Here is a 27,033-nt window from a genome sequence, read left to right on the forward strand (position 1 = left end):
ATTATTTTGCCGCATATTTTCGGTTCCCCTTGGTTCCCTTTGGTTCCCTCTAAAAAAAACCTCAAGAGCTATTCTTCAAATGGTTTTTATCGACAATTTCTAACTAAATCAGCTTAAAGGATGTATGAATACGATAATACGATAAAATGCTAGCCATAAATGAATTTTTGAACAGAGTTGAGTGCATTATATTGAGCCTACAAACCCTATTCGTAAAATGTATTCACGATTGTGCCCCTACGGCGCATGCTTTTGGCGGGAACCGCTGAAAACTTGAAGTTGAAGTTGAATTTGTGAACTGGAAACAATTAAAAGGATTGGAACTCAGACTCAGAAACATAACATACAAGGGGATAAAACGCGATAGAAGCAATTAAAAGGATTTTGGGTGAAGGTAAGGGTGCTTTTTGATCATATTTTCAAGAGAAAAGGAATGTAAGTTGAACTGGAATTCAAAAATTCAAATTTTCATTTGAATTTGAATTCATTTGAATTTTCTGAATTCAAATTTTACAGACCATAGCAACAGTGTATAGCATACTGCCAAAAATAACCTAATAGGGCTAGTTCTCTATATACTGTGATGGGGCTGTGGCTGCCCTGCACATTCTTGAATTTTTGTTTCATTTTGTTTGCTAGTCTCACCTATCGGCTATCGCCACCACTTTCATTTCCGTTATTTGAACTCAAACCAGCCGTTTAAAAATCAAATCAGTTTTGCTACGAATGATGTTTTTGGAAAAATGTCAATGTTTTGGACAAAATCACAAAATTGCTGTCCTTTAACAAATGTATGAGTATCATTCTGATTTCTGTATGTTGATTGTGGGTGGACATCAACCTTGGGACGCCAGTGGAAACAGGGCGCTGGAGGGCATATTAGTCACGTGACATTTGGAATTTCTCCCCCTTCTTGGGCCTTCTACATACTAAACGTCACGTGTGATTTATGTGAATATCATGAACCTTGATCAAATCGCCCCGGGCGCCCTGTTTTCACCGTCGTCCCAACCTTGGACCCACTGGCTTCCAAGCTTGCTATGCTGTTTGTTATTGGGGTGCAATATGAATAAATAAGGATGCTAATGGCCAATGGGACATAGTGTCACAGAGGCCAACCGCCAAGGTACATGCCTACTCTCCAAGTACCTACATATCTATGCAAGGTAGTCTGAACTTACCTTAGTGGTGTTATCTTCCACTAAGAGACAGCTTTCCCAGCATTTGCTGGCTGGTCAGCTGATGCATTTTGGGGATGATAACTTTGAATGAAAGACACTGGCTAAATGACCTGTTAGAATTGAGAAGAGGTTTTGTGCAGACACTTTGGCAATGTTTGTCAACAGCCCATAAATGTATTCATTAATATGTACTCATCCATTCTATGATTACCCATGGCAACCACCCACTTATGCTGTGAGAACTGAGAGCTGTGCCTCTTGATGTGTATGTGATAGATAGGATAGGCATGTATAGCATATGGTAAGGGTAAGCTTTTTTTTTAATTTATGTAGTTTTTATTGGCTTGGTGTCATTTCAGTTTAACTAAACTAACATTTGTGGCCCAGGAAGGTCAGCATTGGTATGGCTACTTGAGTCATAGGTGACCACATAACCCAACCTAGCCCTACCTAAACTAACCTTTCACCTACTTACATCTTACTTACACTTAGGTACTACTTACAATTACACTAGCCTACACCTTCCTAGCAGCTACCTAGCAGCTTAACACCCAAACTTCAGAAGCAAGTAAGGCACTTCTCTGGAAGATAATAAAATAATTGATGCAACTATATATGCCAGTTTACAATTCAGATTGGAATGTCCTGATACATTATGGCATAGAAATGTTTCCTTAATATATAGCTCACAGACTTGACTAGCTGGATCTGCCCTGAGAGACAACCCATCCCATTGTATGTCTTATTTGAAGGGCAGTACTGAAATGTGACTTGAGTTCCTGGATGAATACCTAAGTGGCTGATTGCTGTGTTATTTATATTCCACTTTTTACTGCTCAGTTTCGAGTTTCAAAACTGATATTTCACATGGACATTGTACAGTTTGCATGAGTGTTTCTGTATTTTGCATCGAACTATGTTCTAAACCATCCTTTGTTTCTCAGTGCACCTGGATACGCCAGGCATGGCATCGACGGGCTGGACGCGTGTCACCTCTGCCGCTGGGGTGCCCTATTACGTGCACCACGGAGACCAGCGAACCTCCTGGACACACCCGCGACTCACTGCCGCGCTACAATGCATCCAGGAGTGCGCGTACGTTCGCTACGCCGCCTACCGCATGGCGGTAAAGTGTCGCCATCTGCGCCATGTTCTGCTGCTCGATACAGTCACACTGGCTGACGTCAAAGCGGCGTTCGCTGCGCACGGTCTGGCCGCCGCTGGTGCCGGCGAGGCGCTCAACTGTGACCGCGTGGCGGAGGTACTGGAGACACTGCTGGATGTGGGAGACGGCTGCGCGCAGCAGCGTGCTGATCCCCTGCTGAGCGCCGCTCTGACAGTGCTGGACCGGCGGCGGGCCGGCGCCATCACCACTGTCTCGCTGAAGCTGCTGCTGGGCCTGCTCTGCTCGGGCCGACTGACGGAGCGCTACCGGTTCATGTACGCCGAGCTGGCCGATGTGGGTGATGTGCTGCCACCAGCACAGCTCGGTCGACTGCTCGAGGTGGCCGCTGCGCTGGCCGAGCTTCTCGGCGAGCGCGAGGCGTTCGGTCGTCACCTGATAGCCGGCACGGTGCGCTCTTGTTTCGGCCGAGGCGGCGGCGCGGTGGGCGCTGGAGCCAACTCTCGGGACAGTCTGATGGTGTGGCTGCTGCGGGAGCCACAGATGCTCGTCTGGGTGTCGACTCTGTACCGCCTGGTCTCAGCCCAGGCCGTGGTGCACAGCGTCAGCTGCGGGGTGTGTGGTGTGAAACCGGTAGTTGGACTGTGTTACGCCTGTCTTCGCTGCCTGAATTTCTACCTCTGCCAGGAGTGCTTTTTCCGGGGGTTGACGAACCGCGGTCACAAGCAACACCATCCTCTTCAGGAGTTCTGCGCTCAGTGGAACCGCCGTCAGAAGACGCAGGCGCTGTTCAGGACACTGTGGAACAAACTGAGCGGCAAGACGGGCCGGAAACCTGCCACTCTGCCGCCGGCCAAAGTAACCGTCGACTCAGCGCAGCAGACGTCAATGGCTGCGCCTGTCGCTGGAAGTGAGGACCCGCCGTCTTCGTCGTCCTCCGAGGACGAGGAGGACGAGGACCTGTCATCTCGTACGCTCCTAGACGGCACGGTGTCATGCGACCCGCAGCTGGATAGCATCCTGGGCCACCTGGAGATGGAGAACGGTCGACTGGCCGGCGAGCTGCGCCGGCTAAGGCACGTGCTGCCGCCCGGCGAGCGACTCCCGGAAGCCGAGCAGCAGGAGATGCACTGCCAGCTGCAGCGGCTCCGCTCGCTGGTGCGACGCCGGCGCGGTGGCAGGCGACAGAACCAGCCGCGTACACCGTCCCCGCCCCCGCGGCCGGCACACATGCAGTCGACGCCGATGCCACGTTTCTCGCAGCTGAGTCCGATCGCTCGTGTGCCCGGCTCACCGGTAGACGGCGCGCTCAGTCCGATTCACTCCGGAATAGAGGCGCCGGCGTCGGTGAGTCCCCCGCTGCGTCGCGACGGGAGCCGCCAGGAAGCGGCCGACGCGCCTACAGACCAGCACGCTACTCTAGTGCCTGGTGATGAGCACCCCGCGGAGCCCGCTGCGGAGTCCGGCACCGCCAGCCCCGAACCACTTACCTTCAGCGCTCATCTGCCCGATCTCACCGAGTACTCTCTATCAGACCTTGCCGACGTGACCGGTCTGGCCGACCCCGAGGAGCCGGCCGCACCCGAGCCTCCGCTGGCGCCCTCTGCTGCGGTTCAAGACACAGAGGTGACGCTGGCGGCTCTGCGGGCCGAGCTGACGCCACTGGAGCGGACGGTGGAGCGCGGGCCAGAGCTGTGGCCGGCGCGAGCGCTGACCGGTACCGTGCCGCTGCAGACCGCCGGGGAGCTACTGGAGCTCCTCGCCGATCTCGAGAACCTCTGTGTGTCCGTACAGGGCGGCGTGGATGGCCGCGTCTAGTGGACGAGGGGAGCATGGAATACTCGTGTTAGGTGAGTGGTGATTGACGACGTATGCTAATGGCTTGTAGTTGTAGCTTAGATGGAAAAAAACACGCTTTTTAATGATATTGAGGAGCATAGGAAGTGTGCTGTGGGAAATGGAAACAACTGCATTCACAAATATTTGCACATGTCTTGCCACGTGGCGTGCTAAAGACAATCTTGCCTAATTAATTTTACCCGTCCCACTAAGCATTCCATAACTTCTACTGAGCCATGACATGTTCGTGACAGCGATAGCACTTCGTGATCTATATGCAGCTCTTTTCGATAGTTTGTGTAAAAGATTTAAATGTGTATTGCAGGGGCGTCGACTCCGGGTTTTGTGGGACCCTGGCCCCCTTGATGTGACTGGGGACCGGCCCCGCACGTACGGTACTTGAGATCCCCACTTTTGATGATCCCAGGTTCTTGTCTGTCAAATGTCCTATATTTTAAGTTTTTTTATAATAAAACACTTGACTTCTTTGAACTCTTTAAAATCGTTCTAGGTAAAATTCGCCACCAGTAATTAGAAGCACGGGATAGGATTGCCATACAATGTATAAGCACTGAACAGTGAACACTCCGGTTTTACGTGTCCGGGAAAAGTACGTCGGTATCTCAGGGACTATCCCACCTTCTAAAATGTTGTTAAAACCAGTTAAATTGTGCCCGACTTTATAGATTGGATGACCAGGAACACGGTTCTGGCATTTATTTTTCATTAAACATCTTAGACTTCCCATATTCCAAACACAAACTTTCAAATATGTGACGTCACAGCCCAAAATTACCTCCTTCCCCAGGCCACATTACTGTCATAAAGCTGATTCTTTTTACTCTGTAGGCACCACAACAAAGTTCAGACCAAGTTGTAAGCGATTTTTTCAACGAACAAACCCATTTAAATCAGAATGACTAAACGAGGTGACGTCACACTAACGGTCGCTCCATGTTGAAGATTGGGCCTTGTACAAGGCCCATTTTCAAATGAAGGGAACGAATTTCTTCAACACCAAGAGGCCGCGGGGGTTGCAACCTAGATATATAGTGGTTTCTGAACCTCGCCGCAAACTTGGCTATCTCAACTCAAACCCCATGTTAAAGGTGGGATAGTCCCTTTAATTCGGGTTAGCTTATAATGCAGAATATCGCGCCCTGTGTTGAAATTTCGAGCAATGGGCGCTAAGGTCAATCATCAGATCAGATCGGCATCAGATCGAGCTACATACATCAGATACGAGTTATAAAGTTCTGTTGTCTTCCTTCGCATCAGTGAAGCGATGCACATTGTACAGCTACGAGGTAGCTGCAAGATGACTGATATCATTTGAACTTAGATAAAAATATTTCACTGTTGGACTTGTTTTGAAAATAAAAATTTCGTACGATGTACGATGAACATACAGTTTGGAATTTCGAAACGAAACCTATTGAGCGGCACTCATTATAAATGGTAATACACTCTAAAAGTCACTCAATGACATCACGGCACCATTACTCATACCCTGCTGCCAGGGCGGATGGCTGGCGGACCACGAGACATGGTATTGGTCTTTGACCGGTGTTATGGTATACTTCCCCCTCCCCTCCCCTCCCCACCAGTCACCGCACGTGCCTCCTCTCCCCGTCTCCCACGGCGTCCCTTGACCCGGTCCCACGCCTCCCCTCCTCTCTTCCCCTCAGCGCCCCTCGCTCTGCCCCGCGCGGCCCGCTGTCGGCTCGTCCGCCGCGGTCGGTCAGTCGGTGGTGCGCGCTGCGGGGGTCGAGTCGCCTGCGCCTTCGGCTCCGAGCCAAACGGTCCGTGATCCGCCAGCACCATGCCTGAGCCAGTTATTTACTCGGTGGATGACATCAGTGACGCCGATGCTGACACGCTGCGGCAGAAGATCCTACAACGGGTACAGCAGGATGACCTCAAAGGTAAGGTATGAGGCGCTACGACCTTGAACCTCGTAGTGGGGTGGGCCATGTGTTTTTGTTTAAGTTCATTCCCCGCACATGGAGACCCAGTCAGGCCGGTATGGGGTGTATGAGCGATATTCTGTCATTTTCTACGGTAAGAAACTTTGTTTAGTTGAACGGCATTAAAATGACAAAACTCACCGGGTGGATTGACATTCGACGTCTTTATATCTACCTGCATTCGACGCAACTCGGTCTACATTGCTGCCAGGATTTGCGTTATCAGGGCTTTGTCCGCATATATTATTCGCTGAAGCCCCACCTACTGTGTCGCTGTCCTGACGACTGACGTTCGTGATAAAGGCAGTCTTCTGTGGTGATATCTGTAAACGTGAAATCATATCTGTCGGAATGTTCGAGCTTCTGTGTGTTGCGTATGAGCTGTTTCTCCGCTCATTCGTTTGTATCACCTGTGCTCAGTAGCAACGCTTCGTTACGTAAAAGAGCTTGTCTTTGTCGTGAGTCCTAGCCGTGTGATAAGTCACGGCCTGTAACTAACCACTCCTTGCCGTGGCATTTCAGTGCTGCTTAGCTGACTTACGTGCGCTATTTCCGCCCCAAAGCACGGTGCGGTCCCGATTTGTGTTCCGCACCTCGGGCTGGTGTCAACTGTCAGTTTGCAATGTCAGGAATAGTTTCGACACACATGCAAACTATATTCCAGACCTTTTTCGTCAGGAACATATAACCTTGTCTGTCAATTAGCCTTGTCTGTCAATTAGCCTTGTCTGTCAATGACACTTTTTAGCCCGGCGATGTGCCACAGCCGTGTGCTCGTGGTCATGATTCATGACTCTGGAGTCGTGAGTCGTGACATTGAGTCACAACCCACGCATATTTAGTCTGACCGATGGCACACGCTGCCGCACAGTACCTATCACGGAGTACCTACTCCCGTAAAAGTACTTACACTTCCCCCTCCCGTAACACGACCTAACGATCTGAGCACACTTTCTCCCTCCCGTAAGAGCATCCTTTCCCGCTCTCGTAAAGGATCACTTTCCCGCTACCGTAAGGGTACATTTTCCCACTGACCGCACCTCTCACGGTACTATCACCCGTACTATACCGTCGGGGGTGGGTCCGGGGTGGTGCTGATATCGGGGTGACGCCGTGACGGTCGCCGTGGCCGTCACGTCACCTCAGTGTCGCGGCGCGATACGGGGGGCTGATAGGACATCCCTCCCACGGCCACTCGTGTGTGACCTTGTGACCGCTGGTGGCCATGTGAGGTTAGAGAAGAAAGGAGGGAGGGATGAAGAGAGGAAGACAGATAAGAGTGGAAGACACAAGAGTGTTAACTGCCTGTTAAAGGGACACTCCCACCTTAACATTAGTTTTGAGTTGAGATAGCCAAATTGGTGGCCATGGCCTGCAAATACCGGTTTGGGCACTCACAACATCGAAAAATGTTTTAATTCGAAGATATGGAATTTCAAACTTGCAGTTTTCGGATTCTAAGGGGCTAATGCATTGGAATGCCCCCTTAGAATTTGTGACGTCAGCGGAGATCTAACGATTTTTAAATCTTAGACTAAAACCATCGTTAACACGTGGTGGTATACGCTGCTTTGCGCGCAGCGTCTGCCGCACTTTAAGGCTGCCAAATTATTGCTTCCAAATAAAGTCGCTAGTAACAGGGGAGATCCCAAAAAGTAAACAAAAGTAAAAGCCTAATATCTTGAAAACCAGTGAATATTTTTCGGTGAAATTTGGTAGATATTCGTTTTCGCTCTTTCTGAACCAAGGGACATCACTTTCATGCCAATTCATTAACTTTTTTGAAGGTGGGAGGGTCCCTTTAAGACGAATGCTGACTGCAGGTACTAGTAAAGTCGGATCAATAAAATTCTTGTCTCGGCCTGGATAAGACATTTGGGACCTTTATTTAAAATAAACGGTGACGAGTGAACCTTCAGCTGAAAACTTAACGGTAAAAACGACAGACTTCTGATGATGACAGGGTAGAGTAACTCTTCCTTAGAAATGTGCCACCTCCCCCCCCCCCCCCCAGAAACAGCATTTCGATCAATATAACACCTCAGATAGCGTATCGGTCCGCTTCTCTACTCTGATAGTGTCTGATAGCGAAACCATTCAAGGTCTTTATACTCTCGACAGCGTACCTTGATTGAAATCGCTCGACTTTTGTCGGGTTAAGATGCTGTTATTTTAATTGCATCGCATGTTTTTGAACTTGAAACCTAGATGTTATGGATTGAACGGTCTCAAGCGGTGTAGCAGCTTTGAGCGCAATTCACCCCGCCGAGCTTCTAAGATGTATATGTACCATGTAGGACTACGGCTCTACAAGTTTCGGTGTGATCAGCCTAGTCAGTATGATGTTATTTGCAAAGCGAAACAAAACATCACTGATTACCTGATGACTGACGCCCCTGATTTGGCAGCTGACACGACAGTCATTCAAATACCTACAGCTGAGCAGACTCGTGATAAAACCGGAGAATAGAGAAACAGACGGCTAACCAATTGGCCCATCTTTCGAAAGACTCTCATCGCACTCGTTTATAAATAGGCATGGCACTCGGCTCTCAACATTGAACGCCAAGACACGACTATATATTCCGTGGCCAAGAGCACAATGTGTATGAATAGGATTTTATAAGAGGATCTTCAATGTTCGAGGCACGGACCATCATCTTGTGTGAAAAATGTAATCAATCAAAATCAAAAGCCAGAAAGAAATAAGTCACAGGTGATGGCGGTAATGGTGCTTGAAAAGCAACTAAACATTTGATATTAACCGTTAGGAGTAAAAAAAGCATTACATTTTTTTATTTAATTACGGCATTTCTGCCAACTGATCTCCATTCTACTGGGCACTTTTGCGGCACACTCGGGCAAAAAAAAAATGTCCGGTGCAGCAGTTGGTAAGAAATTCTCAAAGGATTTGAAGAAGGCAAAGGCTTTCTTACAAAAAGAAGATGGATTCCCTGCAATTAGTTTGTACGATCACATGGCGGAAATCGTAACCAAAGTTCTGGATGAACAGATCGAGGATTCGGTAAATTCGATAGAGCAGCTGAGCTTAGAACTGAAGCGGAAACGGTTCTATCAAACGGACACAAATGCACTATTCGAAGATGCTCCTCCCGTTGCATTGGCGGAAGAGGCAAAGACCATGGAGGAACTATTCATTCCAGCAGATAGCCTTGAAGAAGAAAACATCGAAGAGCAGGAAGAGCTCGGAACACTTCCACCAAATGTAATGGAAAACCTGTTCTTCTTTGAACAAGCCGGTCTTGGTCTGCCCCGTCAAGAAGCCTTTCACTTGTCGCTGGCAATCAGGTCGCTGATGCGAGAGACGCGTCTGCAAAAAGTGCGCTTTTGGGGAAAAGTTCTTGGCATGGAGAAGAACTACTACGTTGCGGAGGCAGAGTTCCAGGAAGGCGAAGAACCTGAAGAGGAGGAAGATGCGCCGATTGATGAGGAGCTGCCGGACCTGCCGACGGACGAGGCCATGGACGAACTCGGCGAGGAAGAAGAGGAGAGGGAACCGGCCGATCCCGTCGTCAAGTACACCCCTCCGCCCAAACCTCCTGTCGAACCATACGGCACTGGAGCGAACAAGAAAGTGTACTTCGTGACCAACGGACCAGGATGTCGGTGGGTTCGACTCCCGAACGTCACTCCCACAGAGATCTTTGTGGCACGAAGAATCAAGAAACTCTTCACGGGTAACCTGGACAACCCAGTTTTGACATACCCGCCCTTCCCCGGAACGGAGAAGAACTATCTGCGCGCGCAGATCGCCCGCATCACAGCTGGCACTCATGTCTCTCCGCTGGGTTTCTACCAGTTCGACGAGGAAGAAGAAGCCGACTTGGGGGACGAGGAGTCGCCCCAAAACTGCGTGGAGAACCCAGAGTTCGAGCCGATCCCGGTGCGGGAGCTGGCGGCCGCCGACTTGAGCCAGTGGTGCCACCACACGCTGCACATCCTGCCGCAGGGCCGGTGCCAGTGGTGGAACCCTTCCACTCGAGGGGAGGACGAGGAAGAAGTGGAGGAAGAGGAGGAGGAGGAAGCTCCTGCCGAGCCCGAGGTGGGCCCGCCGCTGCTGACCGCTCTCTCCGAGGACGCCACGATGGAGGGAATGCCGGCTTGGGTGGCCCGCATGTCCTCCCACCTCTCCTCCGTCCACGCCCTGGCAGTCATCCGATCCACGCTCTGGCCCGGAGCCGTGGCGTTCTGCAACGGCAAGAAGTTCGACAACTTCTACATCGGAACGGGACACAAGTTCAGCTCTGCCAACTTCAGTCCGGAGCCGCCTCCGGGCCGGGACGTCTGCTATCCGCCACACCAGGATACCAACCACGCCACGGACCCGACACCGGAGGAGGAGGCCGACTTCCTCGCCGCTCAGCGAGGAGAGGAAGAGGAGGAAGAAGAGGGAGAAGACGAGGAAGATGAGGAGGACGATGAGGACTGAAGTGGGAAGGCAGAGATAATATGATGTGATACTGGTTCACACAGCGGGAGGGTAGCGCTGAGCTACAGTCCAACGTTATTACGGGATCTGACGATGCCCGAGAACAGCCCGACAACCAAGGCGTTAGAATTTACGCAAAATGATGCGGCTGTTGCGACCTGTGATGAAGTGGGATGGGACTAGGAGGTAGAACTGCTGGGCTAGTCACCCGTCACTGATGACATTGATAAGTGATAAGTGATAAATAACATGTTCGAGATAACTTTGTGTGAAATACAGGATTAAAGTTACACCCTTTTTCTCACCGCGTAGTAAAAGGCAATGGTACCTATTTCGACAAAGAAAAACAAAACTTGAAGGCGTATATCTCCAGTAAAGATATGCGATTCTCCACATCGGCACACACAATGCCCAACATTGAAGCTACCGCCCAGTGATGATAAGACCAAATACAAACGTTTGCATTTACAGAACAAAAGTTAAAGTCACAAATTACCGTCACATGAGGGCATACCTATATCGTCTTGGATAAATGAATACCAGTAAAACGCCTTTTGGGCGAAGGACGAGCGAGCGAGATAGTGAGCCCTGCACGTGCAGAAGGGCGAGAGGGTACTTCCAACGGGCCTGAGCAAAGCACCCTTCTAACCGGTCGCTAATGGTGTGCCAAATTTGAACGCCATTGGCCCAGCCGTTCCTGAGATCTGGAAGCGGCATTCTGCACGTGCGCACGTGCAAACGGGGTCCGAAATGACTTTTGCACGGCACCCTACTAACCGGTCCCCAACCGTGTAGCAAATTTGAGCGCAATCAGCCCAGCCGTTCTCGAAATCTGGAAACGCCCCCTGCACGTGCGCACGTGCAGCAGCACCTGACCCTAACCACAACACATGGGAATTGTCGGAGAGCTCACAAGCGTGGGTCAGCCAGATAGAGAATGAATGTATTGAGCGACAGAACAGAGTTTATATACCAAAACAGTTGGGCGTTGGCCCGCACTTCTTTAGGCGGTGGCCGAAACGGGGAACACGATGATTGGCTGACAAACGACAAGAGAAGCAATGCGATTGGTGGACCAAAAGGTTACAGCGAGGCTGGCGTGATGATAATCAATACCGGGGGAGCTGGGCCACGATGCTGCGGTTTTTATATTGTCCGACGCTCGTATTGATCTGGTCGGACAAAGCGAGCAGTACTTATACAAATCAATATTGAGGTAGCATATAGCGAAATATACCGTGCGACACATGTCACCCTCCCTATGAGCCGACGACAGGAGGCATGACAATAATCAGCACGTAAAACGTACGGGTAATACATTTTAAGATGAACGTATTTGAAAATGGTATGAACATGTAATTAGGTGTCATGGCAATATCACCTACTACCTGCCACGGTGGCTTGAATGGTTCTTCATGGTCCTTTGACATATATGTTGAATAACACTGTAAAGGAAAAGAGCCATTGCCGGGACGTTTAGCGTTCCCGTCAAGGTCGTGGAGCTTACGGTTGGGCGGCTCCTCTGCTCTCTGGCAGGGACCGCTCCTGGGCATCTCTGGCCCTCGGCATCTCTGGCCGAATATCAATTCAATTGATTTTCAGTGAATTGACCATGATATTCACGTATTTAAGTGTTCATACGATTTACAAAACGCTTGTAAGACTGATTGCCAAAATGACATGGGATGTGAACAAAATTAAACACAGCACTGTAGTAGCCCATTTCCCGGTAATTGTGGAGTACGTTATGTACCACTTTAGACAACATGGGTTCCAATCACGGACGAAACGAAACGTATTTAACCATTTAATCGCCTGGATAATCTTGATGCACTGTAACCACTGTAACACAATTTCCAAAGCACGATATCACTGGCACTTCGTAGACTAAACAACAAAAGTCTGCCATTTGTAATAGGTCTTGTCGGTTATCTTAAATTTGAAATATCAGATTTGTGTCTTCAATTTAGCGCTGTGATTTGCACTCCGTCGATTTTCGTTGTTGTTGATGTTGGTGGTGGTGGCTTTTCCTCCATGAGGTTGAGGATATCGCAGCAGGTTGGTGTGCCATGCGCTGTCGGCGAGCTCCGTTGAGGTTTAATGCAGCTCGTTTTTGGACTTCGGTCTTGCATAAGACAGATTATCTTGTCGGGGCAGAGCTGAACACTGTATACGGTGTCGCTAGAGTATGACGGTTCCAGAGTAGTCACTGGTCAGCACCCTAGTCGATGACGTGACGTAGGGGTGACGCACCGTATCGGAGCACGGACGAACCTCCGGTCTGCGGTGTCAGTGCAGATGTAGATGCTGGAGTCCGTTGCGAGGGGCGCAAGTCCCCTCGACCGCCGCTGCCACCATTGTCGGAGAGCTCACAAGCGTGGGTCAGCCAGATAGAGAATGAATGTATTGAGCGACAGAACAGAGTTTATATACCAAAACAGTTGGGCGTTGGCCCGCACTTCTTTAGGCGGTGGCCGAAACGGGGAACACGATGATTGGCTGACAAACGACAAGAGAAGCAATGCGATTGGTGGACCAAAAGGTTACAGCGAGGCTGGCGTGATGATAATCAATACCGGGGGAGCTGGGCCACGATGCTGCGGTTTTTATATTGTCCGACGCTCGTATTGATCTGGTCGGACAAAGCGAGCAGTACTTATACAAATCAATATTGAGGTAGCATATAGCGAAATATACCGTGCGACAGAATGCATTGCCTGGTAGGTGCCTGCCTGTATACCAAGTTTCAGGGAAATCGCCCCAGTAATTACCGAGCTACTGAAATGGGAACAAATTTGGCACCTCTTATTGTTGTATTTTGCACGTGCAGTGGGGGTCACTCACATAGATGAAGAGTATCCGACCTTTGGTAGAAGGGATGCAGCTACCCTGTAAAAATTACCGCAAGACAATCGCTCAAGCCGCTGCTGAGATACGGGCCTCTCAAAATCATTACTTTTGCAAAACTGCTTGAACACCCTTGACTTTTCACGTGGCACGTGCCACGGCGGTCACTGAGATGTATCAAAAGTAGTCAATTACGGGGTAGAAGGGATGGGGCTACCCAGCAAAAAAGACCGCAGGCCATTCGGTCCAGCGGTTGCTGAGATATAAGCCTCTCAAAAGCGTTACAGGCCGGGCCGGGCCGGGCCGGGCCGTTCATACTGAGATTTTTCCGTTATATTGAAAAGACTTCGCTTCGCTCGCTGCGCTCGCTCGCTCGTAATCAAAACGGCAACGTTATCGGCGATGGGATCCATCGCTGTCACAAAATGCGATGCATGAATCATTACAGTATGTCACAGCTCAATAAACACATAAACAGGTCCCCGTGTGTCTCTACAGATCCAGACGGGCAGCGGATTCCCCACGAGACTGAAAAATCATGTGACCGACCGTGATGCGACCTTATGTATGTGACCTCATGTGATTCCCTAGAGTAAACGGTGTCCTTCGACCGACGTCATATGTTTCCCCATAGTAAACGGTGCCCCTCGAATTACATTATAAGTGAGTCCCTAGAGTAAACGGTGTCTCGAGTGACCTCACGTACCCATCTATCCCGAGAACCAGCGTGAAACCCTCTCCTCCGTCTTGCAACCTCACCCCTGTTTCTGCCTAACCGAAAGATCACCATGCACTTCTCATGCCATCACGTACCCCGTTTTTCTCTCGACAGATCTCGTGGACCCGGTGGACCTCCGTCGAATCCGCACCGACCCCCTCTGGTGCAAACGGTTTATGGCACACGGCGACAATGTCATGGATCAGGCGTTCAAGTTCATGGTCGACTCACTCAAATTCCGAAAAGAAATGAACGTTAATGGTAAGTGTTAGTTTTAATGAGGTTGTGTTTCTCGTTGGCCAGCCGGTATTCGCACCGAATTACCTTATGCATCACCACGTCAAATTCAGCCACGCAATTCGACGCCTAGCTAATGTCGATGTCCATAAAGAATGCCTCCTTCATGCAGCTTCCGGTTTCCTCGAAACGTACATTTTTTCATTGTGATTTCAGTAGCTGTATACATATTCACACAGCGTATGGTGGGATGTAGAATGGACGCCGTCTTTCCTCATTGAGACTTCGCTTGGGTCCAATGAGACTTACCTAACACACCGCTCTCGATGTGGTGTGTTAGGTACTCTCAGTGCGGTGTGTCGCGGTAGACACATCCCTTTCAATCGTTGCACATCAGTGACGCTTCACCTCCCTCTTCCTCAGCACTGACACTACAGTCGGTGGACCAGGCGCTCTTCAAGAAGGGCGTCATGGCTGCCCACGGCCGGGACAAGGCTGGCTGCGCGGTGGTCATCTTCAGCGCGCGCCTGCACGAGCGCGTCTCCGGGGCGCAGTTCGAGGAGGTGAAGAAGTTCCTCGTCTTCTGGCTGGAGAAAATGGAGAGGTGGGTGACATCACAGACGAGATTCTTGTCTCAGCCACCAGCCGCGAGCTGTGTATTGTGTAGTGATAAAGGATCAATCAGTACCGGCCTACATCGTATTATATGCAAATCGCTTGTCTTAGTAGTTAGTACGCAAGAACGAGACAGTTGTTTACAAACGTACTGGCCGAAGTACTGCAGTGTTTAAACGTTTGAAATTCCCACCATTGTCCTTAAATCTAGTCACAATTCATGCGGCTCTGACAAGGGAGAGAAGACTCATCAAAACTGGATAGATACCCGGCAGGCGGCAACCTTCTGAACACTGAACAGCATTGGCAACATAAGCTCCGCTTCCTGATACGCTCCCCTGCTTCAATTCACCGTTTTTCATCGTATCCCCTACAAGTGGCTTATCTAGACCGGCGGCGGGTAACCATGTGGTTTTTACCGAGCACCTGTGATAGCCTTGGCCGATCATAGCGGCACTCCGGTCAGCCAGTGCCGCTGGGGAGGGGGGGGGGGCGATATCTGCCCTGCTATCGGGGCGATGGGATGGCCCAGGCCGACACCGACCCGCCTAGTGGCGGTGGCCGAGCTACGTGAACATCCCCCCCCCCCCCCGTGGGATAAGCGATACCCTGTAGTGGGATAGGCTGTGATTTGTGAACATGGACATTGGACAGGGTTAGCTGCACCGTCATCAGGCATGCATACAGTTTTGTAGAGAATCACGAATTTGGGCGGCAGCAGTTAAATCAACAACCGAGCGTGATTGGCTATTTCAGGGCTCTATTTGCGATTCACATACCGGCAATGATACCGAGGCCTTGGCAGACCGATTGCAGGAGTGTTTGCGGAAACGATGGATTACGATTGTAAGATTATAGCCGACTTCGTTTTGAATTATTAGTAATTGTACCCGCAACCCTTCACTTTTTTCTTTTCTTTTCCAGGGAAGAGAAAGGGAAGCGGATCACAATGTTCTTCGACATGGGAAACGCCGGTCTATCTAACGTCGACATTCCATTCATCTCCTATCTCATCAACCTGTTCAAGTTCTACTACCCGGACTTGCTGAATGCTATCATGGTCTTCGAATTGCCTTTCATCATGAACGGTAAGATGGTATACAATACTGTTTGGCTTTTGTTGATTACTTATTTTGTTGATGACTAAATGCCTGTAAAAAAAGAACACTTGTAACATTCCCACTAACTGTTCCCGAAATACGTTTACAGTTTCGAAATTGGTACGTAAAGGGTTGCAACTTGCAGGTCTAATAGAAATGCATTGTCACAAACTGTTTTATTTTCTCCAGCGGCGTGGAAGATCGTAAAGAACATGCTTCCCGCCAAGTCTCACCAGCTCATCAAGTTCGTCTCCAAGAAGGACGTGACCACGTTGATACCTCAGAGCTGCGCCCTGAAGCGCTGGGGAGGTGAGGACGATTGGACCTACACCTTCGACCCGGCGGCGTGCGCCATGCCCCCCAACCCATTCCTGAGTGACCAGCCGGACGGTCCCGAGGTCAGCAAGGTCAACGGCGAGCCGGTAGAGGTCAACGGGGTCAGCAACGGTCACCCGGGCCGGAAGGCATCCAACGCGCGGAAGCGGACCAGTTTGAAGACATCCAATCTGCACGACTTTCACAGCATCCGGGAGTCCCCCAGCACAGCTTCTGAGCCGGGCCCGAAGGTTTGTGTTCTAGCGGTTAGCCAGACTATCGTGCTGGTCGTTGTGTTCATGTTTTCCTGCCATGATAAACACAACGTTGGAACTTGTAAAAAGTGTGTCGTGTTGGCTGTATTCGTTTTGAACGTTTGTTTCATAGTCGTTTTTATATCAATTGGATTGCATATACAAAGGACGAGAGGGGAATGCTTGTATGCGATTTTACGAGGTTTTACAATCAACCGTGTCAATCTGATGTTGTGCATCCTTCACGTGCACACTGCACACATCCACATCAAATTCTGTCCATCTATGTTCAGGTTCATTTCGGCGACGAGATCAGTACATCGAGTGATGACCTGTCGGGCAAGATGCCATCGGACAGCACCTCTGCAGAGCTCGGTACGTCAAACCGGAGCACACAGTCCCAAAGTGTAAACCGCTTCTTGGTGGCTTGAGTCATAAGCCAGTCGGTGTCTGGTTGCTTGTGTCTCTGCTGAGGGCCGGCATACGGAAGAGTGGAGAAGCGATGAACGATGCTGATTGAACCATGTTATGAACAACGAAACGCTATTGTTCCCCAGTTTCATGAGCTGAACTGTTCGAAAGGCATCCACGGCGAGGTTCTTGTGACGTCGGGACCCCGTTTTCAGGAGGGATGCTGCAGGTCACCCCCGGTGACGAGGTGTGGTTTGGTACCGGCTCATCGGGTGTCAAGAGGACGGTCACCCTGGTCAACATCCGAGGCGCTCCAGTCGCCTTCAAGGTAGGACCTTCAAGATACTTCCTGATAAATGAGACCGGGAAGCAAAACGCCCCTTCAGTAGAAAGATAACCTCTTAAGGATATGAATGAAGCGGATTAAGCTCCGCGATCGAGCGTATTAAGCCTCTCCATCGTGCATGCCCAATGGCTTAGTGCTGGGTCATAAACGACTAGCTATTGAATCTCGCAATGATAAGACTCAGTGAAATATGTTACGATCTTGGTCTCGCAAGTCGTATACCATTCGACGAAGCAGTCGTCACATCCATTTCTGCGCACTCAAACCAGTCTCGCGTCCCACCGGATTCGCCAGTCGTCGATGACCAATACAGCCAGCGCCCCCTGAGAATCCCAAACGCCCTCTGTTTTCCAGGTGAAGACAACCTCGCCGGAGAAGTTCCGCGTGCGTCCGAGCAGCGGTGTGGTTGGCACCGGCCACCGACAGACTGTGGAACTGCAGCTCTGTGACGGTGTAACCGCCCAGCATGTCATTACCGATCGGTTCCTGGTGGTGGCCGCGCCAGTGGCCCACGAGAGGGTGCCCGCTCGCGACATGGCCCGTCTCTGGAGGGTAGGTGTGTCCCTCTCATCTGATCATATCCCCGCTGACGGTGCATGTTTTAGGCCTCTGAGACATGTTGGCATGTCCTGGACTGCCGGTAGTGTGAAAGCTGTCATCGTTCCAATGTGCAAACCAGACGCGTGTGTATAACAAACTGAACTTCGACCCTGACACTGATCGTGGATGAGTCTTCCGTTACTCATCACAAATCTGCCGAGTAAGCTGTCGATCTTGCAAAAAGCGCATCGACTTCCCGTGACACCATTCCTCCAAACTTGACGTAACACTCATTACAGCATAGTATGCAAGCACGCATTGTCATCATAATGATGACAGAACGCGATGAACATCACGATGCAATGATTACATCGTGACCCCATTCCTCCATTAGCATTGACCCCTTCTTCACTTCGCGCGTGCCTCGAACTGACCGTTACCGTTCCTTATGCTCAGAGTCTGCCCAGTGACGACAAACAGGAGCTATGCCTCCGCTGCTCCGCGGCACCATCACTAAACGACCCCATGGTGGTGATGGTGCGGGGTCTGGGCACCAAGCTGGAGGCCGTCACCAGTCAGCTGGAGAAGCAGCAGCAGCTGCTGAGCCGTGCTGAACAGCAGTACGCCAGCGCCCGCGGACGGCTGGCTGCCGCGCTGGCCGCCCTCGCTGCCATGGCGGCTATCAATATCGCGCTTGCCTTCTCTGCTGGCCAATGTGAGTAGTAAAGTTTAGTATAGTATACATAGTTTAAAAAGTACTGAATTGATTACAACAGTAATTGTAACTTGTAATTAACATTAGATATATTGTAATTCATTTGTACGACAGTAGTTGGCTGAGGGAGGGGAGGGGGAGGAAGAGGATGGACTGGTGCAATGTTTCATTGCTCATCGAGAAAAATGTTATTGTTCCCATTTACCTCGGTATCATATCGCCCGATATTCATCAACTAACCACTGCTCGTCATTTCCAGGTTGACCCTGGATGAAGTGCCAATCGAACTACATCAGCTCCAGTTCCAGCGCTGCATAGAAGCTAGCCTAGATGCTTCCAAAGTCTGCTCCAACTTCATTGAGAAGCGACGTGACGGTGTTGAGCGTCACAAAACCGATGTGTTGCGCTCAAAGCGTGGGCAAGGCAACGTTCGGTGTCACAAGTACAGATACTAGTCCAGAGTCGTGAATGAACAGATACATATCCGATATAATATGTGAGACGTCGCCGTGCCGTATTGTGGACGTAGAACAATGTATGAGATTAGGTCGGGACGACAACTACGACCATCTATGCCATGGGTCGTTGTGAAGTCACTCCAATGGAGTGCCTTGAGGTAAATATCGCCTCGTTCCATGCCGCGTTAGGCACCCAGATGTCGGCCCCGTGCCGCGGACTAAGAACGAGCTTAGACTATCGGGCGATTCTGATGGACCAACTGCGCCCTGTCATAGAAAGATAATGGTCGAACTGCTAGGAATTCGTCTGGCCTGGCCATATGCCATAGTTGTGATGAGTGGAAGCCAGATAATGGGCGTTGGGAGATCAGGCATGGAAACGGAAAGCGGGTATGTAATACAAAGTGAATGTCAATTTGGGGTGTATTGCAGCAAGTATAAATGGACATCAGGCGCATTAGGCACATTCGGCAAGGGCTATGACTGATAACGCTTACAAAGCAATGATTGAACACGATGTCCTTCTCACGCAGTAAAAGCGCAGTAGTGAGCGAGCCAACATAGGATTGAGGCCTGGACCATCCCTGCTTGTCTGCAGTGAATCCACGGTTGTGCGTAACGCCATGATATTGTAAATGAGAAACCGGCTGCCCCTGTAATGACACCCTCTTTACAGTACACGAATAAATACGCTTATGCATATGCACTTGAAAGACAAGCCACGAACCACTAACACATTGCAATATCCAATACTACCAGCACTTCACTGCATTGGCATAAAAATAAACATTCCACGCAATCCATACAATTATCCATTGCTGAATCATCGCACTCCCCAGCCTGGAAAGACTTTAAACACCGTGCCATCTCTTCACTAGCATGTAGCTGCATGACAACACTGAAGCAAAGTTTTAGCGGTCGTCTTCGCGGCACTCCATGAGCTGTCACTTTCAGTATCGACCCCAGCGCCGAAGGCCGATCAGAGAGGGTGGTAGGCTGCCAACACCGCCTCCCGAGCCTGCCCCGGCGCTTCCAGTCGCAAAGACAGCGAACTCGGCGCCATGGCACGGGTTGGTGGCAGCAGGGGGCACCGTAGGCGCCGTGACAGAGAGGACCCGTGGGGCCCAATGACTGTCAGTGACAAAACTCGTGGGACCTGTGTCAGTGACAAGGTCTGAAAGTATTCCTGGGATCCGATTCAGTGACTTACAGTACCCGTGTGAGTTAAAGTTGAGACTCGAGTCGGTGACAACTGACAGTGACAATACCAGTGGATTTTGACGCAGTGACCCGTCTTGGCGAGTATTTGTGACGATATTATGAGACTCACGATCTCTCCTGTGGCGCATTGAGGCATTTGGTGGCGTTAGCAATGACAATATCAATGACTGCATTACATGATGGTCGCTTTGTGGGTGATTGTGGCCGGGTAAGACTCTAGTTGACAATATCTATGTCTGTGACTATCGTTTGGGGAGACTGTAGTTGATATTGACTATGCCGGTGACTCGGTAGATGACAGTGACAGTTGGTTCAGCGGAGCAGAGAGCCAGCACTGCTTCACTTGCGGCCACTCACACCACGTGTAACCACCGCTAGCCTCAGCAGCAGCGGTGGTTACACCGTCCCTCCTGTCACCGTGTCGCAGGGAGGGGAGCGGTTTCTGCCTCCTCTGCCTCTTCCACATCTTCGGCCAGAAGCGGGTCAACCGGCTGCTCCGGGAGTCGAACGGGTCCTGTGGGAGATGAAGATAGTGTGAGGTGCGGGGTAAATAAGGGTCAGGAAGGGGGAGGGAAGATGGAAAGAAAAAAGACAGACGCTCAGATGGAGAATATGGTAGAGAAGAGAGCAAGTCTCTATTCGTTAATGGGGATAAAGCGGTCGGATGGAGACCCAAGGGACACTTATCATGGGACAATGGGTTTGGTTCGCGCCAACGGCAGTGTTCAGCTCCAAAGGTCCTATGCAAACCCACGATACAAAACAGAGACAATGAAAGCAGGGATAATAGAATATTCAGGTCAAAGGGCAATGAATCAGTGGGAAAACGCGATACCCTGCCGCAGTGCAGCCCAAGCAAAATGTTAACCAAAGCAAAGAATAGCAGCACTGCAGCTGGGTAACAAAAGCGCATAGCAAGTGTTATTTATATGATCTTTACTGAAATATCAGGACCAGGGCTGCGGAGTCGGAGTCGGAGTCGGAGTCGGAGTCGGTCGGAGTCGACAGTTGTGACTGGAGTCGGAGTCGGAGTCGGAGTCGATTTTAGAAACCCGAGCCGGAGTCGGAGTCGGAGTCACCGAAAATCTGTCGACTCCGCAGCCCTGCTAGGTCTGCGGAGTCGGAGTCGGGAGTTGGAGTCGGTCGGAGTCGACAATTCTGCCCGGAGTCGGAGTCAGAGTCGGAGCTGGTTTTTGAAAACCGGAGTCGGAGTCGGAGTCGGAGTCGCCGAAAATCCATCGACTCCGCAGCCCTGATCAGGACTCCTGCTTAAAAGCAGCCTTAGGTTGACTTGTATCTTAAACTTATGGGAGTCAGAGTAACTTAGAAGCATACTTGTGTTATAGCAAAGTCAGCCACAAGTACCTAGATTGGAAGCGCATAACCAATGTTCCATTCATCTTCAGAACTGATTTCAGAACCTACATAAAATGTGTACAGCATGCTCAGGAGCAGGACTCAGTTCACAAATACAATATACCGCATAACGAGCAAAAGCGCATGCAAAACCATGCCACATTCCCCGTGTATGAATAAAACATGGCATCAATTGTACAAAAAAAAACTTGCATGTGCAGCCGTTATTCGGTACCATCAAAGCGGCTTACCCACTAAACATTCGTGCAAGCCGTGCATGTAGCGCCAGTGTTCCCATCACCACTACCACCTGGGGCAGTAGCATCGGCAGAAGCAGCAGCACCATCCCCATCACCGCGTGCCCGCAGCAGGCCACAGCAGAGGCCGTGGCCGGCGCACGGCACCGGCCTCAGCCACTCACTGCCGAGCCAGCCGCCCAGCCGGCGGGCCAGCGATGCATGCAGTCGGCGCAGAGCACCTGAGACGCCGGACGGCGGCTCTAGCTGGGTAGACGTGGGAGGTGGGTCGACCGGAGAGGGCTCGTCGTCACCACCACCGCCGCCGCCGCGCCGGCCCGTGTTCACCATCTGACCGCCGAAGTAGCCTGGCGAGAGGTGGGCCACCGGTCATTGGAGACACGAAACAACGGTCAGGGTCAGCACGACGATGAAGGAGGATAACCAGACAACTTGACAGCGGCAAGCACCGAATATTCCAAACGCGGCGGTACCAGAGAACACTCACAGCGCACACAGAAGCAAATGACGAGCACTCGGCATTTCTGCATCATAAAACACTAAAAATCGACACAAATCGGACAAATGCTGAACTTTCCCAGAAATATCGACAAAATTGTCGACCACTCACTCTCATGCACAAACGGCGGCACCTATCGGTATCCACAGCTCTCTCACACACTCAGACATACCGATCACTCCACCGCCAACCGCCGCCACGCTGCCGACTTTAGCCCCGACCATCAGGCCGAGGGGACCGGCCACCAGTCCACCAAGCAGGGCGCCCGCCACCGGTGCCACGCCGCCGCTGAGCCGAGCCGCTGCCGCCAGGTGTCGCGCGCCCTCTGAGACATTCACCTGCGCGGTGGAGACGTTCTCCTCCACCTGTGCCACCTGCTCACGCTGCTCCTGAAACGGCGAGGAAGGGGCGTTAGAGAAACGCGACACTGGAGCTCAAATCTATCGGACGTTTGAGCCTGACGGCTACGCGTTCTAGCCCACCAACAAGAAGAAGGACAAGCAAGACGCTATTGTTTGAGTGATAATTCATAACTGAACAAAAAGTCGTCATTAGAGGTATAATAGTCGTTTCAACAGACACAGTATAAAAAAGAACCATAGGATAAAATATTGCCTTCTTACAGCAGTCATTGTGGCAAGATCGGCGAAAATCTCGTGCAGGTCGGAAGCGTCGCGCTCGAGGCTCTCGTAGGCGGCCAGCTGGTCTCGGCGGTGTTCGAGCAGCTCCTGTTCATTGAGAACCAGCTGCCGCTGCAGCAGCTGCTGACCAGCTGTCTCGGCGGATACTGCTTCAGTGTCCGGGACGGCAGCTGCCGCCGCCTCTGCTGCGGCGCTCTCTATGTGCTTCAGAAACTCTGTAGGATACGTCAGGGAATTGGAATAAAATGTGTGGATGTGTTAAAAAGCAAAAGTATAATGGGTTTCAGACAAGGCGCTGTAGGTACCTATACATGTTTTCTTTAATACAGTCGAAGTATACTGCCATTCATCCAAATGACAGTCTCAATGTCTCAATTTTGATGACCTAGGGTGTCAGACTACATTCTGCAAATAATACACAACATTGTGCAGAATATGTTGCTTTAGAGTCATTTTTCCCAGAAATTTAGCTAAATATGGTTACCTTTTGGATTATTCTCTGTGATAATCAATAATCATGTCTAACTCAGAAGCCAATATATTTCGGATGATGTTGCTCAGTGCTCACTGCTCACCCATGCACTTAAATTTTAAGAAAGGCTTTTACATATATGTATTTTTAATTGTTGTCCAGTGACCAAGGGTGAGCAACATCATCCGAAATTTATGGACTTCTGAGTTAGATATTATTATCCCAGAGAATAATCAAAAAGTACTGATACATTATGCAGAATATGATGAGTAAGAAAATGCTGAAACTCACTGGCAAAATCATCTATGGCTTTCTGGGTGTCTTCCCTGACTGGAAGAAATAGCTGCTCGAAGCTGGATTGTTGATTGGTTTCAAGTCTTGATTTGACATTTTCCAGATCCTGTAGAGATTGCTGTAGTTTCCTCAGTGTGGCTGAGGCCCTGAACTGTTCTTGATGTACTCCTTGCCAGTCACATTTGGCTTCCAGCTGTAAGAAAGTCTTGATTGACTCAAAAGGGCAGTGCTGTCCTATGGAACATAACATAATGAATAAATAGATCACAAGCTAATTAACCCGCGCCGGGCCGGGGGGGGGGGGTGTTTGAACACCCCCCCTTGCGGTTTTTCGCAGATATCTCAGGAGCGCCGCCGTTTTTGGCACACCTGTTCGTGCATCTTTTCCGCACATGTTGTGAAAATTTCAGACCCAGGTCACCTTAGGTCAGGTCACCAGGTCACGCCAAGTGAACTCACCTCAGAAAAAATAAGAATGCTCGTCATAGCTACACCGACTGAACGATTGCCTTGAAACTTTCAGCAATTGATTAGAGCAACACTATCTATAAAATGTATATCTCGGAATTTTGATATCGGTGACCTAAGGTCAGGTCAATTTTGCGGCCTCTCCATTATAAGTCAATGGGAGAAAATTGAAAAGCGTCTGTTTTGCACGAACGCTATTCTAGACACTCTCAAACATCGAGATGTAGGTAAAATAGACACACTGAAACAGAAAATGGCAGCTGTGACCCCTCGTTATGTCCCCGAGGTCATCTCAGGTCACGAACAGTATCTAACAGTTTTTCGATGATAACTTCTGATAGAGGAGTGCTAGAGCGCTGAAAACGCCTTAGATGTGTTCGGCTCGACGTTGCGTATCGACTGATATCCAACATGACCATTTCCGGTCAGGTCATGACCTTGACCTGAGGTCAAATTTTCAAGTTGACCTTTCAAGGTCAACTTATAGTTCAATCGACGCGTCTCGACGAGAGGAACACGATGCTGGCAAAAGTAATGTCATAGCTCTTTTGAGTCAAAAGTTATTGCCGAAAAAAACGTTTTTCGTAAAAACGGCTATTTTTGGAGTTTTTTCCCTCTGGAGGCTAAACTGTTGACCTGAGGTCAAATCTGAGAACATTACTCAGAAAGGTCTGTAAAAGGGCTATCGAATGCGTTTTTTTTGCGGCGCTGTAGCTCTATCGGTTCCCGAGATAGCCGTTGGCAGTTTCCAAAATGTTGAAATAGTCAACATTTTACCTTTGGTGACCTCTGGTGACCTGACCTTTGACCTGACCCAAAAAATGACCGAAGTGTTTTCGTCCTTATTTTTGACGTTCTTTCGATTGCCGCTTACCGCGTGTCGCTACATGGCCCAGGAGCCGAGTTAGAAGGGGGGGGGGTGTTCAAACACCCCCCGCGGCCCGGCACGGAATCTCAGAGCACCGGCCTGGCGCGGGTTAATATCATTGTGAAAATTTGATCAAAATAGGTTCAAACATTACCCAGTGAATTGGGTCAACTCATTAGGCCTTAGCAGGTATGCTACCTAATAAAGAAAACAAATTTGATATGAATGGAAGGCTAATTCCTTCAAAAAGCTTACCTTGCTGAGAGCCTGTCTGTGGTCAGAAAACTTCTGTTTGAAATGAGGAAGCTCTGATGTTGCAAACCTGTTCACTGGAATGAAGTAGAGCTTGGAAACGTTGCTACCTGTCATTGGCTGAGACATCACTATTATCCCTTTGCTGAGGACAGAAAAACACAATGCATGTCAGTTGTCACTTCCATTTTGCTTCATAATGTTAGTGATGATCATCGTAAAATATCTTGACAACAAACTACTTGACTTACTTTTTAAATTTACCTTTTATATAGCTTTACTTTTGCCTCACTTTAATGTCTATCTATACCATTATTGTCTAATACCATTATATCATTATACCACTATTGATACACTTCAATTATCCATGCATTTTGTACGCCACACTGAGAGAACATGTAAATATAAAATAATAATGATAAAAGCTGATGTGAAAAATAGTATCAGGCATGAGCCAACCTAACTGTAACTGATGAGTTCACATTAGCAATTATTTTTGCAGTTGGTTTGACTTGTAGGAGACATAAGTAAATAAAAATATTTGCAGCACATGTTATTTCAGTTAAACTGGCCACTGCAATTAAAAAAACTTATTTTGTCCAACTTTTATCATATCCCCACCATTCACAAACTCCCTCCTTCCTTCCTTAACAAAACACCAATTCAGCAGTAGTAAGTTTCACTGTAATTTATGTGTAACGTAACTACTTCATGCCTGGTATCTTTTGAAATTCAAAGCAACATAACATAAATTCATGGGTTTTCCCTCATATTCATGGCATAGAACATGGTTATGGGTTTTCCAATGTTGCCTTACAGTTAAAGTGGCCACCAGTCTTAGTTAGGATGGTCGGGTTTCTTTAATGCAGGGTAATTAGGCCGCCACCCTCCTCACGAGGCCAGTTATGTGTTTGGGCCACTAAAAAAAAAAAACATGACAGGATCTCTAGCTTGAGATAGTTGAGACCATACTGGGCTGTAGGTAAACAGTAGATTGAGATGCTTTTTCAGTGATTTGGGAGCAAAAAATTGTCCTGAAAAGAGTGGGGAAGAGAAGGAAATAATTTTCATATGGATATGCATTTATCAAATATTATTGTTTTCAATGGACAACCAAATTCAAATTCTGATTTCAATTTGTGGTATCATCCGAATTCCTACAAAATGCAAAACAAACGTAAGCTCGAGCATTGGTGAAAAGCAATAGCCTAATACCTACCTTTTTCACCACTGTGTTTATCAAATTTATGACCTTATTTCATGTAATTCATGCAGAGTTTATGACAAAATTGAGACAAAAAGTAGGTAGGTACATTTTTGTATTTGACAGTCTTTGTATTTGACTATTGTAGCTAGAGCGCCATAATTGTGTTACCCCAAAATAGTTGTGGTTCTAAAACGCAGCCTAAAACCTACCAGGCCTTGAAGCATGCGAAAAACGCTGCGCTAGCACAAATCAGGAGCTTTTACGGCTCAACGATCACCCTAGACGAAGATATTCCATTTCTCGCTCCGAAAAGAGTGCCTTGCAGAGGAATGTGTGCCTTGCACAGGAATGCAGCCACGTCATCGTCAGCCAATCAGCATGC

The 27,033-nt window shown here is 49.3% G+C and overlaps 3 protein-coding genes across 11 annotated transcripts; 2 read left to right on the forward strand and 1 right to left on the reverse strand.

Annotated features, from left to right (window-relative positions):
* On the forward strand, positions 1-19,531 carry LOC122389048 (motile sperm domain-containing protein 2-like). Of its 5 annotated transcripts, none has more exons than XM_043380714.1 (12): positions 1-394; positions 2,126-4,154; positions 5,832-6,068; positions 14,240-14,386; positions 14,786-14,966; positions 15,902-16,065; positions 16,267-16,643; positions 16,940-17,021; positions 17,273-17,385; positions 17,758-17,955; positions 18,400-18,658; positions 18,918-19,531. In XM_043380714.1, the coding sequence occupies exons 3-12, from the start codon at positions 5,966-5,968 to the stop codon at positions 18,920-18,922; spliced, it is 1,629 nt and encodes a 542-aa protein (XP_043236649.1). In that variant the 5' UTR covers positions 1-394; positions 2,126-4,154; positions 5,832-5,965; the 3' UTR covers positions 18,923-19,531. The 5 variants fall into 5 exon arrangements, with proteins under 5 accessions (XP_043236649.1, XP_043236646.1, XP_043236644.1 ...); XM_043380712.1 differs by having other exon boundaries at positions 240-278; XM_043380709.1 differs by lacking the exons at positions 14,240-14,386; positions 14,786-14,966; positions 15,902-16,065; ... (4 more) ...; positions 18,400-18,658; positions 18,918-19,531 and having other exon boundaries at positions 235-278; positions 5,832-5,967.
* Positions 8,800-10,850, forward strand: LOC122389049 (radial spoke head protein 4 homolog A-like). The gene has a single exon (XM_043380715.1). It carries the CDS (start codon positions 8,983-8,985, stop codon positions 10,558-10,560), a length of 1,578 nt encoding a protein of 525 aa, XP_043236650.1. The 5' UTR covers positions 8,800-8,982; the 3' UTR covers positions 10,561-10,850.
* Positions 19,522-26,914, reverse strand: LOC122389050 (syntaxin-17-like). Of its 5 annotated transcripts, none has more exons than XM_043380716.1 (7): positions 26,861-26,914; positions 25,448-25,589; positions 23,854-24,049; positions 23,073-23,305; positions 22,622-22,838; positions 22,115-22,297; positions 19,522-20,851 (listed from the first exon to the last, which is right to left on the reverse strand). In XM_043380716.1, the coding sequence occupies exons 2-7, from the start codon at positions 25,571-25,573 to the stop codon at positions 20,751-20,753; spliced, it is 1,056 nt and encodes a 351-aa protein (XP_043236651.1). In that variant the 5' UTR covers positions 25,574-25,589; positions 26,861-26,914; the 3' UTR covers positions 19,522-20,750. The 5 variants fall into 5 exon arrangements, with proteins under 5 accessions (XP_043236651.1, XP_043236655.1, XP_043236652.1 ...); XM_043380720.1 differs by lacking the exon at positions 26,861-26,914 and adding an exon at positions 26,697-26,824 and having other exon boundaries at positions 22,172-22,297; XM_043380717.1 differs by lacking the exon at positions 26,861-26,914 and adding an exon at positions 26,664-26,798.
* Positions 26,915-27,033: the final 119 nt, after the last annotated feature.

This window comes from Amphibalanus amphitrite, unplaced genomic scaffold, assembly GCF_019059575.1.
Source record: "Amphibalanus amphitrite isolate SeventyFive unplaced genomic scaffold, NRLGWU_Aamphi_draft 000342F_arrow, whole genome shotgun sequence".
NCBI classification, from domain to species: Eukaryota; Metazoa; Arthropoda; class Thecostraca; order Balanomorpha; family Balanidae; genus Amphibalanus; species Amphibalanus amphitrite.